This window comes from Penicillium mononematosum, assembly GCF_028829835.1.
Source record: "Penicillium mononematosum strain IBT 11891 chromosome Unknown utg000005l:1.0-9366267.0:1.0-9372171.0, whole genome shotgun sequence".
In the NCBI taxonomy this organism is placed as follows: Eukaryota; Fungi; Ascomycota; class Eurotiomycetes; order Eurotiales; family Aspergillaceae; genus Penicillium; species Penicillium mononematosum.
In genome coordinates, this window is record NW_026643275.1 from 3,674,707 (window position 1) to 3,688,060 (window position 13,354).

The window sequence follows — 13,354 nt, forward strand, 5'->3', positions numbered from 1 at the left end:
CACGTTTTTTTGCATTTGTGGGTTGGTCGGTGTTGGCGTTTTCTTTCCGTCTTTTTCTTGTTCCATAAAAAGCGACCTGTGACGCACATCATAGATAATCATGAATTAGAAACGAATTTTCATCCTTATTTGAATATACTTCTTTGGGGCTTTGCATCTTTATAGTCTATTGTAGACTGGAGGTAGGGGTAGGTTTTCAGGAGAGCTGAAGAAAATGCAAAGTGCGGGGCGCTTAGTCTCCTTCACATGTCAATCCTTCGTACTGACCTTGGAAGCACCCCGGACATAATTACAGATCTGATCTACTTGTCTACATTGTTTTGGGACCTGGTAAAATATTCCAACCTTTTACTCTGGGTGTAGATATAGCAGGAGATGGCAAAATACGGTTCCCATGCCTATTGGCCAGCTATTAGAAACCCTATAGGTCAGTACTTTATAACAGATAACCTACCTAGGTATGCAAACAACCTGTTTCAACTAGCTATAGGGTCTCGGTAATTATATATAATACTACAATACCTAAAGGATGTTGCAGAAACAGATGCCAAGAAAGTGTATGTTGTATGTTGTAGATATCTGTCCCCGCAATCATCAGCTTCAGATCACCTGACAATCTGCATATCTCCTGTCCCTTCGCCTCCACACCGCATCCAATCTCGCCCATCATTGCTTTTACCGCTCGTCTACATCTCCTCATTGCTCTCTTAGCCATCCTCATCGTGGCGCCCTTCCTCCGTCTCCCCGCCCGCCTGTCATCCGCGCTGGGCCACTTACGTACAAACGTACCAACACGATTGTTGACGACCTCCATCATGGCCCCCGCTCACCTCCGGGTGCCACCCCAGGCCCCGCCTATCTTCACTGCAACCCCACAGTCAGTCGTAGCTGATGCCGAGCGCTTGATCAAGAACTCGCGTGCCATTCAGGACAAGGTGGTGGCGGAGATTAAGCCCGACGACGCAACCTTTGCCAATGTTGTTCGCCCCCTCGCCCAAGATGATAACCAGATGGGACTGGAGTCACACATCCTGGGCTTTTACCAAGCCGTGTCAACCGACTCAAAGCTACGGGATGCCTCTTCCAAGGCTGAAGAGGTGATGGATGAGTTCTTTATTGAAGCGGTCATGCGTGAGGATGTCTTTGGTCTGGTCGATGCTGTGCTACGCCGCAACGAGTCTCTCGATCCGGAGTCACGCCGTCTGTTAGAGAAGGAACACAAGGACTTCGTCCGCAATGGACTTGGCCTGCCCGCTGGCCCTCAGCGAGTCCGCTTCAAGGAGATCAAGAAGCGGCTGAGCCAGCTGAGCATTGAATTCCAGAAGAACCTGAACGAGGAGAACGGCGGCATCTGGTTTACCCCCGAGCAGTTGGCTGGTGTGCCCAAGGACGTTCTAGATGGTCTGAAGAAGGGCGAGGGCGAGAACGCCGGCAAGCTATGGCTGTCGTTCAAATACCCCGACCTCTTCCCCACCATGAAATACGCCAGCGACCCCGAGACCCGCCGACAGGTCATGATTGCCAATGAGAACAAGTGCAACCAGAACGTGCCACTATTCCGGGAATCCATTATACTCCGTGATGAGGCAGCCCGTCTGATCGGCTATCCCAACCACGCTGCTTTCCGCATTGAGGACAAGATGGCCAAGACCCCAGAGACCGTTAACAAGTTTTTGGGTGATCTTCGGGACAGACTGACCGATGGCGGTAAGAAGGAGATACAGAAGTTGTTGGAACTTAAGAACGCCACGGACCCCAAGGCCGATGGCCGCTACTACCTGTGGGACCACCGGTTCTATGACCGTCTCATGCTCGAGAAGGACTACTCGCTGGATCAACAGCTGATTGCTGAGTGGTTCCCCCTGCAGACTACCATTGATGGTATGCTGAAGATCTTCGAGGAGCTGTTCGGTCTGGAGTTCGTTGAGATCATTGGCGAGGACCGGGCAGCCATTGCCCCGACTGGCAATGGCAATGACATTGTCTGGCACGATGACGTTCAAGTATTTAGTGTCTGGAACGATGAAGGCGAAGGCAGTGGTTTCGTTGGATACTTGTACCTAGACCTCTTCCTCGTGAGGGCAAGTATGGCCATGCAGCCAACTTCAACCTGCAGCCAGGCTTCGTTGATAAGGATGGTAACCGCCGATTCCCTGCCACCGCGTTGGTGTGCAACTTCACCAAGCCCCAACCCAAGAAGCCTAGTCTGCTGAAACATGACGAGGTCGTGACCCTCTTCCACGAACTAGGCCACGGTATCCACGACCTGGTGTCCCGAACCATCTACTCCCGCTTCCACGGTACCAGCACAGTGCGCGACTTTGTCGAGGCACCCAGTCAGATGCTGGAGAACTGGTGCTGGGAACCCTCGCAGCTGCGCTCTCTGAGCCGACACTACTCAACCCTCTCCCCAGAGTACCTTGCTACCTGGCAGGAGGCCCAGGAGGGCAAGACCGCCACCAGCCAGCCATCAGAGCGCATCCCCGACGATGTGATTGAGAACCTGATCCGGACCAAGCACGTCAACGACTCCCTGTTCAATCTGCGTCAGCTGCACTTCGGCATCTTCGACATGACTGTGCACGAGCCCAACACCCACGCCGACATTGAGGCTCTTCCTCTGTCTGCGACATACAACCGTCTCCGCCAGGAGATTACCCAGTTGGACGGACCGGAAGTTCAGGGTGCTGGCAGCGAGTGGGGCCATGGCGAGGCGACCTTCGGACATTTGATCGGAGGTTACGACGCTGGATACTACGGATACCTGAGGTAAGTTTATAAGTTGATTTTGTCTGGTTGGTTTCAATGTTGTTCAGACACTCATGATTTTGCTCTGCAGCTCCCAAGTTTACTCCACCGACATGTTCTACACCGTCTTCAAGGACGATCCCATGAACAAGGCTGCTGGCCGTCGGTACCGCTACCAGGTTCTGGAGAAGGGCGGTAGCCAGGATGAGATGAAGACTCTGACTGAATTCCTGGGCCGTGAGCCTCAGACTGATGCATTCTATAAGGACCTGGGACTGGCGTAAAGGTGGAGCATTCACAGCTATCGGAGCTTATGAATTAGTACTCCGTACCTAGGTAAGAGTTAACTATATAGTATTAGTATCTAATACATATATTAGATAGCAAAACCCGAGTAGTCAGGCCTTACTCCCGTAACTTTATTCAATGATGTGACGGCTAGCAGGCGGCCATTTTCGGCAGCATTCGATGCCGTTTTACGAGCCTAACTCCCGCCTTAGCATCACGTATGCCAATTCCCACGGCCAGGGGCGCTTCTGTACTCGCGGCGTCACGGTGGGTTACTTCAGTTATGTTGTATCTGAATTTTACAACTCATCGCCGGCCTCCTTAAGCAGTAGAAGTATCAGGGGATAGGATTTCCCCTCATGTCCACTGGCATTTCTCTTCCAGAACCAAGGCGTTTTGAAACCCGGAGGTCCCATGCACCATGCTGGTCTTCGTGAATCCGGCCAAAATGCGTGCTATACCATTTTACTGCCCGCTCATCCGCACAGTCATCAAGAATATCATTGTTGACTTCGAGATAGCCCCGCATCATTGATATCCAGGCGTTTAGTAGCCCCTGCCACAACGAATATCCAACCTCGTCAATGTCATGAATGACTCCTTTAACGAAGCTCTCAACCAATGCCGCTTCAGGCGGATAGAATAAGTTGTCATACACTTCATATTGCTTTGGTTGAGTCTTCTCGTTTGGTTGATTTGAAGTCATGTCGACATTGTCTAGTGGTAAATGCGCAAAGGAGTTAGGGACTAAGAAGATTTGGCCCCCGCTGAACGGAAGGTGAGGCGGGAACTGGAATGAGGTGCAATAACGGTCTAGGCGTTCGTAGCCCTTGTTAATCTCATCAAGGACGGCTTGCGGATCTGGAAGAGATTCCATAATTTCAGGGGCTGCCCGGCGATCAGGAGGGGCTTGAGTGAATCCAGAGTCTTTGAGCTTCTGAATCGCCGTCTGATGATGTTCGTCTCGGACAACAAACATGTGATGCTGCCATGATAGTCAGTAAGAATTAAGACTAAATAGTAAGAAAGGAAATACATATGTACTCACACCTGCTATAGTTGGGACATCCAAATGATACATTGCAAGCTGTCCCCACGTTATGACCGGTAGAGGCTTGAGTATTTGACTGAATCCTGAAGATATGGCGTCAGGTGCGACCTGTCGGGGTTTCCTGAACATCTCTGCAAATCTTCCTTTTGGATATTATCTTGTACGCTCTGAGTATGTTTGCTTGCGACATTGATGTCAAAATTTGACGTAAGAAGACGTGAGTTGAAAAGACGGAAGGAAAACTATTGTGGTTGCAGATGAGTCGAGGCCGTTTTGGGGGTCGAGTAAAAATGCCCATGTAATTGGCTTGACCTTGCGCCTCCAAAATTCGTGTCGACGGCACCTCTGTTAATTTTATATTTTTCCCTTATATAACTAATTTTACCAACGATATCCTAATGGACTGGAGACTCCCGATTAAGCTTTATAGACGTGGGGCATACGATATGACAGTTAAGAAGCCGTACCGCCAAAGTGATGCTGAGAAGTCAAGCTTGGTTAAGGCCTTATGTAAGTCGCTTTTCTTAAATTAAAGCCTATAATAGCTAGAAACTACGACCTAGCTACCTACATAGGTAGATACAACTACCTATGTACCTAGGTAGCTAGGTCTTGGTTCGAGGATTTGGGGGAATCCTACCGACATATCTTCAATTAGTCGCGTAAATCCTATTACCTAGGTAATTATTATACTAGAAATACCGAGTATATCAAGGCTCGAATAATAACAACATTTGGACTTTAAGAAACTTGAAGCTATTCGTGGACAGTTGATATACTGATAAGCACACCGCCCTGCCATTCTGCACTTCTCCGCAACTCAACAGCTCTCTTTTTTTCTTGCCTCATTTAGAAACCTTACGTACAAGAGAGCACAAAGTCTCGGATTAAATACGTGAATCGCCGGTACGCACCCACCGAGCTACGTCCAGCAGAAACATAATTCCCACTCAAACCCGGCGCAAAAGACTGACCAAGACAGCTCTCGACTCGCATCACCGACATTGCACTTGATCTGCCTGTGCGCACCATCTAGCACTAGGCCCCTGCTAGCTCAAAGCTCCAAGCAATAGTCAATCACCACCGACCCCCAAAATGACAGACCAACGCCTCCCAATCCAAACCCAACACTGCCGCTTCTGCAACCACCTCCTACTAGCAACAACACGCAACATAAACACACTCCCACGACGCGGCGGCGAAAGCAAAGACAAAGCGCTGATTTTGCCACTCGAGCGCAAGAGCTCAACAGACGGGGAAGTGGAAGCCGATCTCGAAGAAGAAGCCAAGGCAACAGAAACGCCGTCGCGCAAAGCAAGACACGCCTCTAACCATACGACGCTCCTTCTGGCCACTACGATCCCGGACCGGCGGGCGACGATGATCCGGCGCGAAGACGGGATTGAGAAGAGAATTCTTTTGAGGTGTGGGCGGTGCAAGGTTGTTGTGGGGTATTATTTGGATCGGGTGCATTGGACTGCTGGAGAGCGGGCAGCAGCGCGAGATGGAGAGGAGGAGGAGCGGCCGCCGGCTGTTTATCTTCTTCCCGGGGCTGTTGTGGAGACGGAGAAGTGGGGGGTGAGGGGGGTTGGGGAGCGGGAGTGGAGAGAGTGGGCTGTTTAGATCTGAATGTGGACTATGGTATGGACAATCTACGCAGGTACGGATGTACAGGTCTATATCTACATTTCTACGGAAGGCGATACCCGGAGCAGAATAATACAGTGTATTTGAGAATAAAAAAACATACAAGATGAAGGTTCCAACGCGCCGAATTTCAATCCCTCAAGCCAAAGCCATTTCCATATCGAACGTTAATCATATCGGGGTATCAGTTGGCGAGGATAGTACGGACAAGATCTGGAGAGAGAGTTAGCAGATGCAGTGAACATATAGCCCATTCTGGGCTCCCACGGCAGACATACCCGTGTAGTTAATCTCGCCGGAGCTAGTGTCAACAGCCTTGAGCAGCTCATCGACTTCATCGTCAGACATCTTCTCGCCAAGATTCGTGAGAACTGCAAGTGCCGAATGTTAGCCATATCCTTTCCAACCGCATTCATCCATATTGACTGGGGCAAAACATACTGTAGCGCAGCTGCCCGACACCAATAAACCCTGTCATATCCTTATCAAAGACCTGGAATCCACGACAGTACTCCTCCGGCTCGCCGGGCTCACGGAAACCACCGGGGCGGTTGAGGACTTTCAGGAAGGAGTCGAAGTCAACTAGACAGATAAGAGGGAACGAATTAGCCAGGGATTCTCTTTTCATCGATGGTCAGACGCTGTCGCATCTACCAACAATCAAGCGGAATCAGAACATACAGTCACCACCGACAGACTTCTCCAAGTCACTGATCTCGGCCAGCGTAGGGTTCTGACCGCAAGCGCGGAGCAAGTCACCGAGGAGGTCACCAGCGACACGGCCAGTACCACGGCGATCGAAGAGCGAGAACGCTTCCTTGTAGTTTGTAGAGGCCTGGTCGTTATTAGCCATGATGGAAGAGCAGTGTTTTGATGACACAGTTGTAGATGAGGGGGAAGATCGGGGGGGCAATTCCGTGGTTACATAGGCGGAAAGGGGTGGCGGTTGGACCGCTTGAATAGGAAGTCCATCAACAATGAGGAATCTGCGACTTACCATTTTGGTTGGATAGTTTAGAGATTGGAGATTGGAGATTGGAAACAAAAATGCAGATTAGGAGGTGAAGGTCGGGGGGGGAACTTGATGTGGGATCGGCGGTGGTTGTTAGGGCAACGCTACGAGGCGTATTTAGGGGGGTTGTATACTTATGTTGTATATAGTGCATATGTACTTGCATACTTGCATGTTTTACTGTCAGAAAATGAAAATAAAATAATAGTAACATAAATATTTGGTATATATAAACACATCATACATGCTACGACTGCAGCTTTGCAATGCAGCTGTCCAGCAGCCGCGCCGCCTCTCCTAACAACTCCCACCGCGGTTTGGCAAAGGAGTCTCGGAGAATCATAAGCAGACCGAGACACCCATTGCGTCCGCTCATAGCCTCCAATTCGTTAGGTTCCTGGATTCCGCCCACACGATGCAAAAACCCCTGCATGTCGCGCTCTCGGTCGGCCACAGTCAGGAGAATAGGGGGAGGACGCAAGGGTCCATCCAACGCAAATCCATAGGTCCATACCACCAGCGCTGCAAAATACATAACCCATGGCCGGTTTAACAAGTAGTCATCGCGCGCAGCATACTCGCCAGGCTGGGTGGCCGGATCCAAGAAACACGCAGTTAGGAACTTGAGTGCGTAGAATGTGGCATCCCGCGCCGAAGCCTTGGTCGCCCATTTCTCAGTCTTTTCTCGTGCGGCGGAATAGTCACGCGCTGTGATAGACCGGCCCATTAACCGGCCCGCACCTGCGAAGATCTGCAAATCGGCTATATCGACATGGGACCCCATATGGGCCAGCCCATGCAACACATTGCGCGACTCGGATGTGGTCGACGGCCCCAGGGCCTCGTCGAAATCGCGGCGCCAGTTATCAAATGCCCGGAGAAGTGCTGTCCGCCACTTGTCTCGTCCGCCGAGGGTCTGGCCCACACCGAGCGAGCTAATCTGAAGGTCTCGCTGGTTCAGATGCCAGCAGACGCTCAGCAAGCCCGACATGATAATAATTCGCCCAAACGCGTTGGTCCGGACGGGCTGGCCATTGAGTGTGCGCTTGAGTCCGTCGAGGAACATGATTGGCCGCACGCCGTGCGACTGCAGACTGGATTGCACGCGAGCGACCTCGGCGGCGCTTGTTGCAGCCCACAGCGCCTCGTCACACGGCAATGGCAGCCGGAGTTCATGGGCCACCATTTTGGCCGAGTGACCGAACATGGTAGCATGTGTTGAGTCCAACACAAAGGCGGCGAATGCCACGCGCCGAGTCGCTTCGGTTTTGATCCAGGTTGACCATGACTCGTCTTCTTCTTTGCTTTCCGGGGTGGCAAATGAAGAACTACCGATGAGCGAACTACCTCGGCGCATAAGCGTGAGTGTTGTGTCGTGATGGATATGAGCGCGTTCATGTAATGCGCGTGTAGAAAAGAGCTTCTCGTAAACTTCAAGCAGTAATAAAGATTGGAACACCCAAAGCTTAGCTGGCGGCCGAAAGTCCGCATCCATGAAGATTTCCCAACGTAAATGCCAGGCGATGAAACTAGCCAATTCAGCCGCTGCTTCGGTGGCAGACTGCCCATGAATCTTATCCAGTGTTGCCGCTCCAATCGCCATAATTGCTAGTAGTAATAGATTCGGGATACGATCAGCGCTAAATGTCGGCTGATGCAATATTGGAAGTTGTGCGTGGAAGTGGTACCAATAGGATCCAATGTACGTCTGCATCATGCGCAAGCTCAAGGCATGTCGGTCGTCATTTAAATCCCCGTCCATCAATGCATCTTTGCGTTTAGCACCTGCCGCATACGCCGATTCATTGAATCGCGTGGACATCAAGTGCAGCAGCTCCTGCCGCTTCGCTTCCGAGATGACAGCCGGTGGTGCTTCCCGAGTCCAAAATACTCGTTACGCTCATCGGGTGCTGTGGAATCACGGAGCAAAAATTTTGGTTGCTATATGCAGGCTCGTTCATGTAGAACTGATTCTGAACAAGTGGTACCATTCCATAGCCCAACGGCGCGACTGGCTCGCTGAATAACCACGCTGCAAAATCGTCCGCCATGGCGAATGGCGATCGGTTATAGGTTTCCCCGCCAAAAATCGGGTAGGACATGGAGTCTAGATCGATCAGATTATCAGGCTGGTCCAGTACCGCTGGGAAATCTGAGAATTGGTCCACCGCTATCTCATTGCTATCCACTCCGGTGGTGAGGGGGTATGTGGTCACCGGAGGTTTGGGCTCCTCTGAGCCAACAAAGTATTCCGGCGCGGTGATAGCAGGCGAAGAAGGCGGGGAATTCTTCGTGCCATTTTCGGTGAAATTATCTCGTTTCTGGAGCTGGGAACCGCTGGTAGTGTGACGTTCACGATGGCGCGTGCAGAGGTCCTGTCGCACGAAGGATCGGTAGCAGTTGGGAAAGTCGCAGCGATAGATTTGTTTCGGGGTATGGTTGAGCGCATGACGACTAAGGTGTTCGGCACGAGAATAGCTCTTCCCACAGCCTTCAAATGTGCATTCAAACTTGCGATCTGACTGAACTTTGCGACTGCGTCGCCGTCTTTTGGAGGGTTGACCGTCGATCTCCATTTTTCATGCCATGGTACGATGATCACTAGAATGTGGAGTTGGAAAAAAATGTCTGGACAAGAAAGGGCCCAATAGGGAACAGAAATGAGTCAAGGAATGAAGCGCGAAGGGGACTTGGAGAGGGTTGTCCGGGGGAAGTGCGGAGATCTCGGTGGGGTTCCAAGGTTATTGGCGGAGATGACTTTGTTGGTGAGAGACTGGACTGCGTAGGTATAAACATATGCTGTATAGTATATAGTATTGTGAGGAATATAGCACTTGTATTATTCTACATCTATAGTAGACATATAAAGAGGCCTAGTTAATTATTCGTATAATGTCTATATGCCTAGAGTTGACCTATTCTTCTATACAGGATAGTAAAACATAGTATCCCTACATGTACCAGAACCATATGCCAATGGGACATTGATGCTCAATAGATTCATTACTCGTAATCAAATGACCACACGCACAGAGAGTGCGCCAACGCATCTCACAGAAATGAGTCGCGACTATTGAATACCTAGATACAGGTCGAGCTCGTACAACATCTGGCAGCAATGTCAAAGCCAGAAAGGTTCTGGTCAGGCCGGCGTACCAGCAGGTCATTAATCATCACACCGAGTTCATGCCATCCCATCGTGTATCGTACCATTTGGCACGTCAATAGCAAAGAACTGACGCCAGATTTTGTGCAAATGCTTCCGTGGGTTTCTTTTTTGTTAGTGCTGATCAGCACCGAAGAATTTACAGCAACATTCTCATCCACTGAAACGGAATCGGGCGGCCTCCAGACGGCCAAGGCCATCGCGTGGTGCTACATTGCGGCGGCGATACGAGTTGGTAAAGTCTAGGTGGGGTTAGATGAGGCAATAAAGAATAAGGGGACGTGGGGACTTGACTAACCTTGGAGGAGAACACGGATTTTGCGGGTCTCTCCTGACTGGACTTTGTCAGAGACATTCTTCAGCAGTCGCTCGGCTTCGCCGTGCTTCATAGTGCCACTCGGCAGCATCTGGAGTGTGGTCTGCAGCCATGCCCCAGTTTCCTGGGGGAGTAGTTCGAACATCGTCATCAGAACTCCCGACGCATCAGGGAAGCAGTCGCCTGGGAAAGTGAACATCATGCCCGTCAACACACGCTGCGCCAAAGGCTGGCCTTGCGAGATAATCAACGTCTTAACGGCCTCGCGAACCTCAGGCGGGGTAACGTAAGGCTGGCCTTCAGGGCTGGTGAACTGGGAGACCATAGGCTTGTCGAATGCAAAGCTGAACAAATCACGGTAATAATGCAGCGTAGCGATGAGAGGGTCAAGTTGTTGAAGAGTGAGAGCACTGAGGGCGGCGGAGAAGATGGGGACGGCAAGGGACGAAGTGATATACTTCTTGGGGTAGTATCGAACGGCGTTAGAGGAGAGACGGAAGAAGTCTTCAATCACATCTGGCAGATTTTGTGGGGGGAGGTCGTTCAAGATCCGTAGGAAAGCAATGGCCTGCTGCTCATAGAACTGGAAAACGGCATCACTGGTGGCCTGGTCGACGTACTCGGCACCATCGGAGAATTCGCGCACCACCGCATCCGTGGCCCAAAGGAAGCAACCCTCGCGCGAGGCCTGGAATCCGTTCGCGATACTCTGGGCCAGAGTCGGCAAAAGAGGGATCATGCCAGTGCGGTAAGAGATGATCATGTATCGCCAGCATCGGCAAACTCGCTCGAGAATAGGCGTAGAAGACGTAAAGTTCATGACAATCGTGGTCATAATGGGTAGAACCTCACCGCAGTATTTGACGGCAGGGTTTTCTTCTCCCGGTGCAAGAATCGGAGTCACCACTTGCACAAAAATAGTGATCAGCTGTAGATGATCAGCCACGGCTCGCTGGTCCTCTTCAGTCTGCGCATTATTGGCAAGGTTCATAATTCGGGCCATGATCGGGTCGCAGAACATCTTGTATGAATCATAGATCTTCTCATGGGGCTGCACCGAAACCACTGCGGCAACACCTTCAGTGACTTCCTCCTGGCTGGTGGGCTTGAGCTTGTCAAGAACCGATTCAAAGAAGGTATGGAGCTGCGCGATATGACCGCCAAGCAACTTCTGGCAGTCTGTTCCCAAGAACTTGAAGGCAAGAGCAGAGGCCTGCACAACTTCTTGGGAGGAATGGTGGAAACCGGAAATCACATAGTTGAGCTGAGCCTCCAATGTTTCGGGATGGAGGGCTGTCCATTCAGTGTAGCGTGCCAACGCCATGATCGCCTGGAACCGCACTTTCTCCTGGTCAGGAATCTGAACGATCAGAGGAATCAATTGTCCAAGAATGGTGCTTTCTTCGGGATCGACCATACGGCCCATCGCGCGGAGGCCGAACAGAGGGGCCTCCAGTTCCTGCCAATGAGGAACATGCTCGTTGCTTGCCTGCGATGCATACTTGGCAACCCACTCCTGGATCAGTTGGTAGATTTTAGCAAGACAATCATTCACGCCCACAACAGCACAGCAGTCCTTAAGGACATCGCCCATTGCATGGCGGAATTGGCGGAATTTTTCCTCCTGCTCGCGGTCTCCAGAAAACAGATCCTCCCCTTCGCCCTCTTCCGGAGTAGGAAACTCGAGGTGTTTCACCATGATGTCCACCAACTGGGCAAAGACGGGCTGGAACGCGACTCGAGCATCGGTGTACCGGTCGAGAGTAATATACTGCTTCAGTTCGTACCAGAAAATGAAAGTCAGAGACACTGCGTCGCGCTCCCAGTCCCGTGCGCAACATTCGAGAAGCGCCTCCACGAGTCCCTGGAACTCACCCGGCAGGCGTGCAACAAGGACAACCCATGCTTCACCTGCCTCCGCAAACATTCTTGTGATACCCTTGAAAGCCTCCAAATCTTCGGCCTCGGCAGTTTCGGCAATTTTTGGGCGAAGTGCCATCAATCGCGGATAAAGGGCTTGAATGACGGGCAACGACTCGTCCACGTCCTTTGTGTCGCGGTAAAGCGTGCAAACGCAGTCAACACCGGCGTCAAAAGACGCATCGTTGTCCAAGGCTTTGAAGATAACGTCCATGAGAGGTGACTCAACGACCTTGGCGGCGGGGATTTCACGTAGCCACGAAGTAATGCAGTCGAGAAGACGGGGGTTTGTTGCGGCAGCAGCTGTTTATGGTCAGTTATGGATCCTAATTCGCGAAGAGAATGGGACGTGGTTGTTGGATACGTACGCGACGATTGAGCGTATTGGATCATCAGCTGCATGACCTGCTCTGCATTGTCTTCTAGCAACTCCTTGGTTCTGTCGACCAATTCGTCTTCCTTTTGTAAATGTCAGCTTCAATCTTCGTAAGCATCATCGCAGAAACATACACTGAGATTGATTTTGCGACCCTCAGTGACCTCCTCGGGCAAGATCTTTAGGAACTCCAGAACACAATCCCCCGCGCTGCCTCCTAGAGCTGCTCCTACAGTCGCTAGAACATCCTTCCATGTGACCATCTGAATCGCCAAACTGGCCAAGCACACGCATAGCTGGGTCTGAATAGGGCGCGGGCCCGGCGCAAAATGCAACCAATAGGTTTAGAACCGAATCTCGAAGGGCCAAAACTGAGTCCGGAGGGAGTTGATCGAGATCGAATATAATCTGCGCAATTAGAAACGGTGAAGACGATCAGGTAGAAGTACCCTTACTTTTCCTTTCAGTGTAGTCGCGGCGAATAGTTTGGCTTCGACCGGCACATCGGGTGACTGTAATAGAGCATGGGTTGTTGTCCAGGCCTCAATCTAAAGATGCATAGAAGATCAGCGAAAGGGACAAGTTAATTCGAAGCGAAAGAAGCGTACCGATTTCTGGAATTTCTCAAGGAATTCATGTGCCTGAGTCTTCTCAGTCCGAGACACATTTCCTTGCATTGTCGCGACGGCCGCCAGGACCGGGGCGAATGCCTGCCCGGCTTCCTTGCTGGCCATGTTGAACTGAATGGATTAATCAAGGCTCAGCAATGGATCAAAAATGTATCAGCATCTGACTGCGGAAACGGGTTCGAAGAGGGGGAGCAAGTTGAA

At 51.1% G+C, this 13,354-nt stretch overlaps 7 protein-coding genes across 7 annotated transcripts; 2 read left to right on the forward strand and 5 right to left on the reverse strand.

Annotated features, from left to right (window-relative positions):
* Positions 1 to 815: 815 nt before the first annotated feature.
* Positions 816 to 3,032, forward strand: N7519_009517 (M3 family metallopeptidase; the record flags this gene model as incomplete). Its single annotated transcript, XM_057296290.1, has 3 exons — positions 816 to 2,075; positions 2,117 to 2,769; positions 2,840 to 3,032. 3 exons carry the CDS (start codon positions 816 to 818, stop codon positions 3,030 to 3,032), a joined length of 2,106 nt encoding a protein of 701 aa, XP_057144172.1.
* Positions 3,033 to 3,373: 341 nt separating this feature from the next.
* Positions 3,374 to 4,216, reverse strand: N7519_009518 (uncharacterized protein; the record flags this gene model as incomplete). The annotated part of the gene is made up of 2 exons (XM_057296291.1): positions 3,374 to 4,021; positions 4,085 to 4,216. 2 exons carry the CDS (start codon positions 4,214 to 4,216, stop codon positions 3,374 to 3,376), a joined length of 780 nt encoding a protein of 259 aa, XP_057144173.1.
* A 966-nt stretch (positions 4,217 to 5,182) lies between these two features.
* On the forward strand, positions 5,183 to 5,710 carry N7519_009519 (uncharacterized protein; the record flags this gene model as incomplete). Its single annotated transcript, XM_057296292.1, has 1 exon — positions 5,183 to 5,710. The coding sequence occupies one exon, from the start codon at positions 5,183 to 5,185 to the stop codon at positions 5,708 to 5,710; it is 528 nt and encodes a 175-aa protein (XP_057144174.1).
* A 208-nt stretch (positions 5,711 to 5,918) lies between these two features.
* On the reverse strand, positions 5,919 to 6,734 carry N7519_009520 (uncharacterized protein; the record flags this gene model as incomplete). Its single annotated transcript, XM_057296293.1, has 5 exons — positions 5,919 to 5,947; positions 6,013 to 6,105; positions 6,176 to 6,316; positions 6,416 to 6,569; positions 6,732 to 6,734. 5 exons carry the CDS (start codon positions 6,732 to 6,734, stop codon positions 5,919 to 5,921), a joined length of 420 nt encoding a protein of 139 aa, XP_057144175.1.
* Positions 6,735 to 6,993: 259 nt separating this feature from the next.
* On the reverse strand, positions 6,994 to 8,349 carry N7519_009521 (putative C2H2 finger domain protein; the record flags this gene model as incomplete). The annotated part of the gene is made up of 1 exon (XM_057296294.1): positions 6,994 to 8,349. One exon carries the CDS (start codon positions 8,347 to 8,349, stop codon positions 6,994 to 6,996), a length of 1,356 nt encoding a protein of 451 aa, XP_057144176.1.
* A 199-nt stretch (positions 8,350 to 8,548) lies between these two features.
* N7519_009522 (uncharacterized protein) lies at positions 8,549 to 9,322 on the reverse strand (the record flags this gene model as incomplete). Its single annotated transcript, XM_057296295.1, has 1 exon — positions 8,549 to 9,322. One exon carries the CDS (start codon positions 9,320 to 9,322, stop codon positions 8,549 to 8,551), a length of 774 nt encoding a protein of 257 aa, XP_057144177.1.
* Positions 9,323 to 10,060: 738 nt separating this feature from the next.
* On the reverse strand, positions 10,061 to 13,340 carry N7519_009523 (mRNA transport regulator MTR10). The gene is made up of 7 exons (XM_057296296.1): positions 13,133 to 13,340; positions 12,980 to 13,072; positions 12,785 to 12,932; positions 12,659 to 12,753; positions 12,517 to 12,607; positions 10,211 to 12,451; positions 10,061 to 10,154 (listed from the first exon to the last, which is right to left on the reverse strand). The coding sequence occupies exons 1-7, from the start codon at positions 13,256 to 13,258 to the stop codon at positions 10,066 to 10,068; spliced, it is 2,883 nt and encodes a 960-aa protein (XP_057144178.1). The 5' UTR covers positions 13,259 to 13,340; the 3' UTR covers positions 10,061 to 10,065.
* Positions 13,341 to 13,354: the final 14 nt, after the last annotated feature.

Excerpts from the sequence above, each read along its gene's own strand:
- N7519_009523 (XM_057296296.1), bottom strand. The coding sequence starts at position 13,258 with ATGGCCAGCAAGGAAGCCGGGCAGGCATTCGCCCCGGTCCTGGCGGCC. Across the intron at positions 12,933-12,979 it reads CGACTACACTGAAAGGAAAA|ATTATATTCGATCTCGATCA; the intron begins GTAAGGGTACTT and ends CTAATTGCGCAG. Across the intron at positions 12,608-12,658 it reads GTCGCAAAATCAATCTCAGT|GAAGACGAATTGGTCGACAG; the intron begins GTATGTTTCTGC and ends CATTTACAAAAG.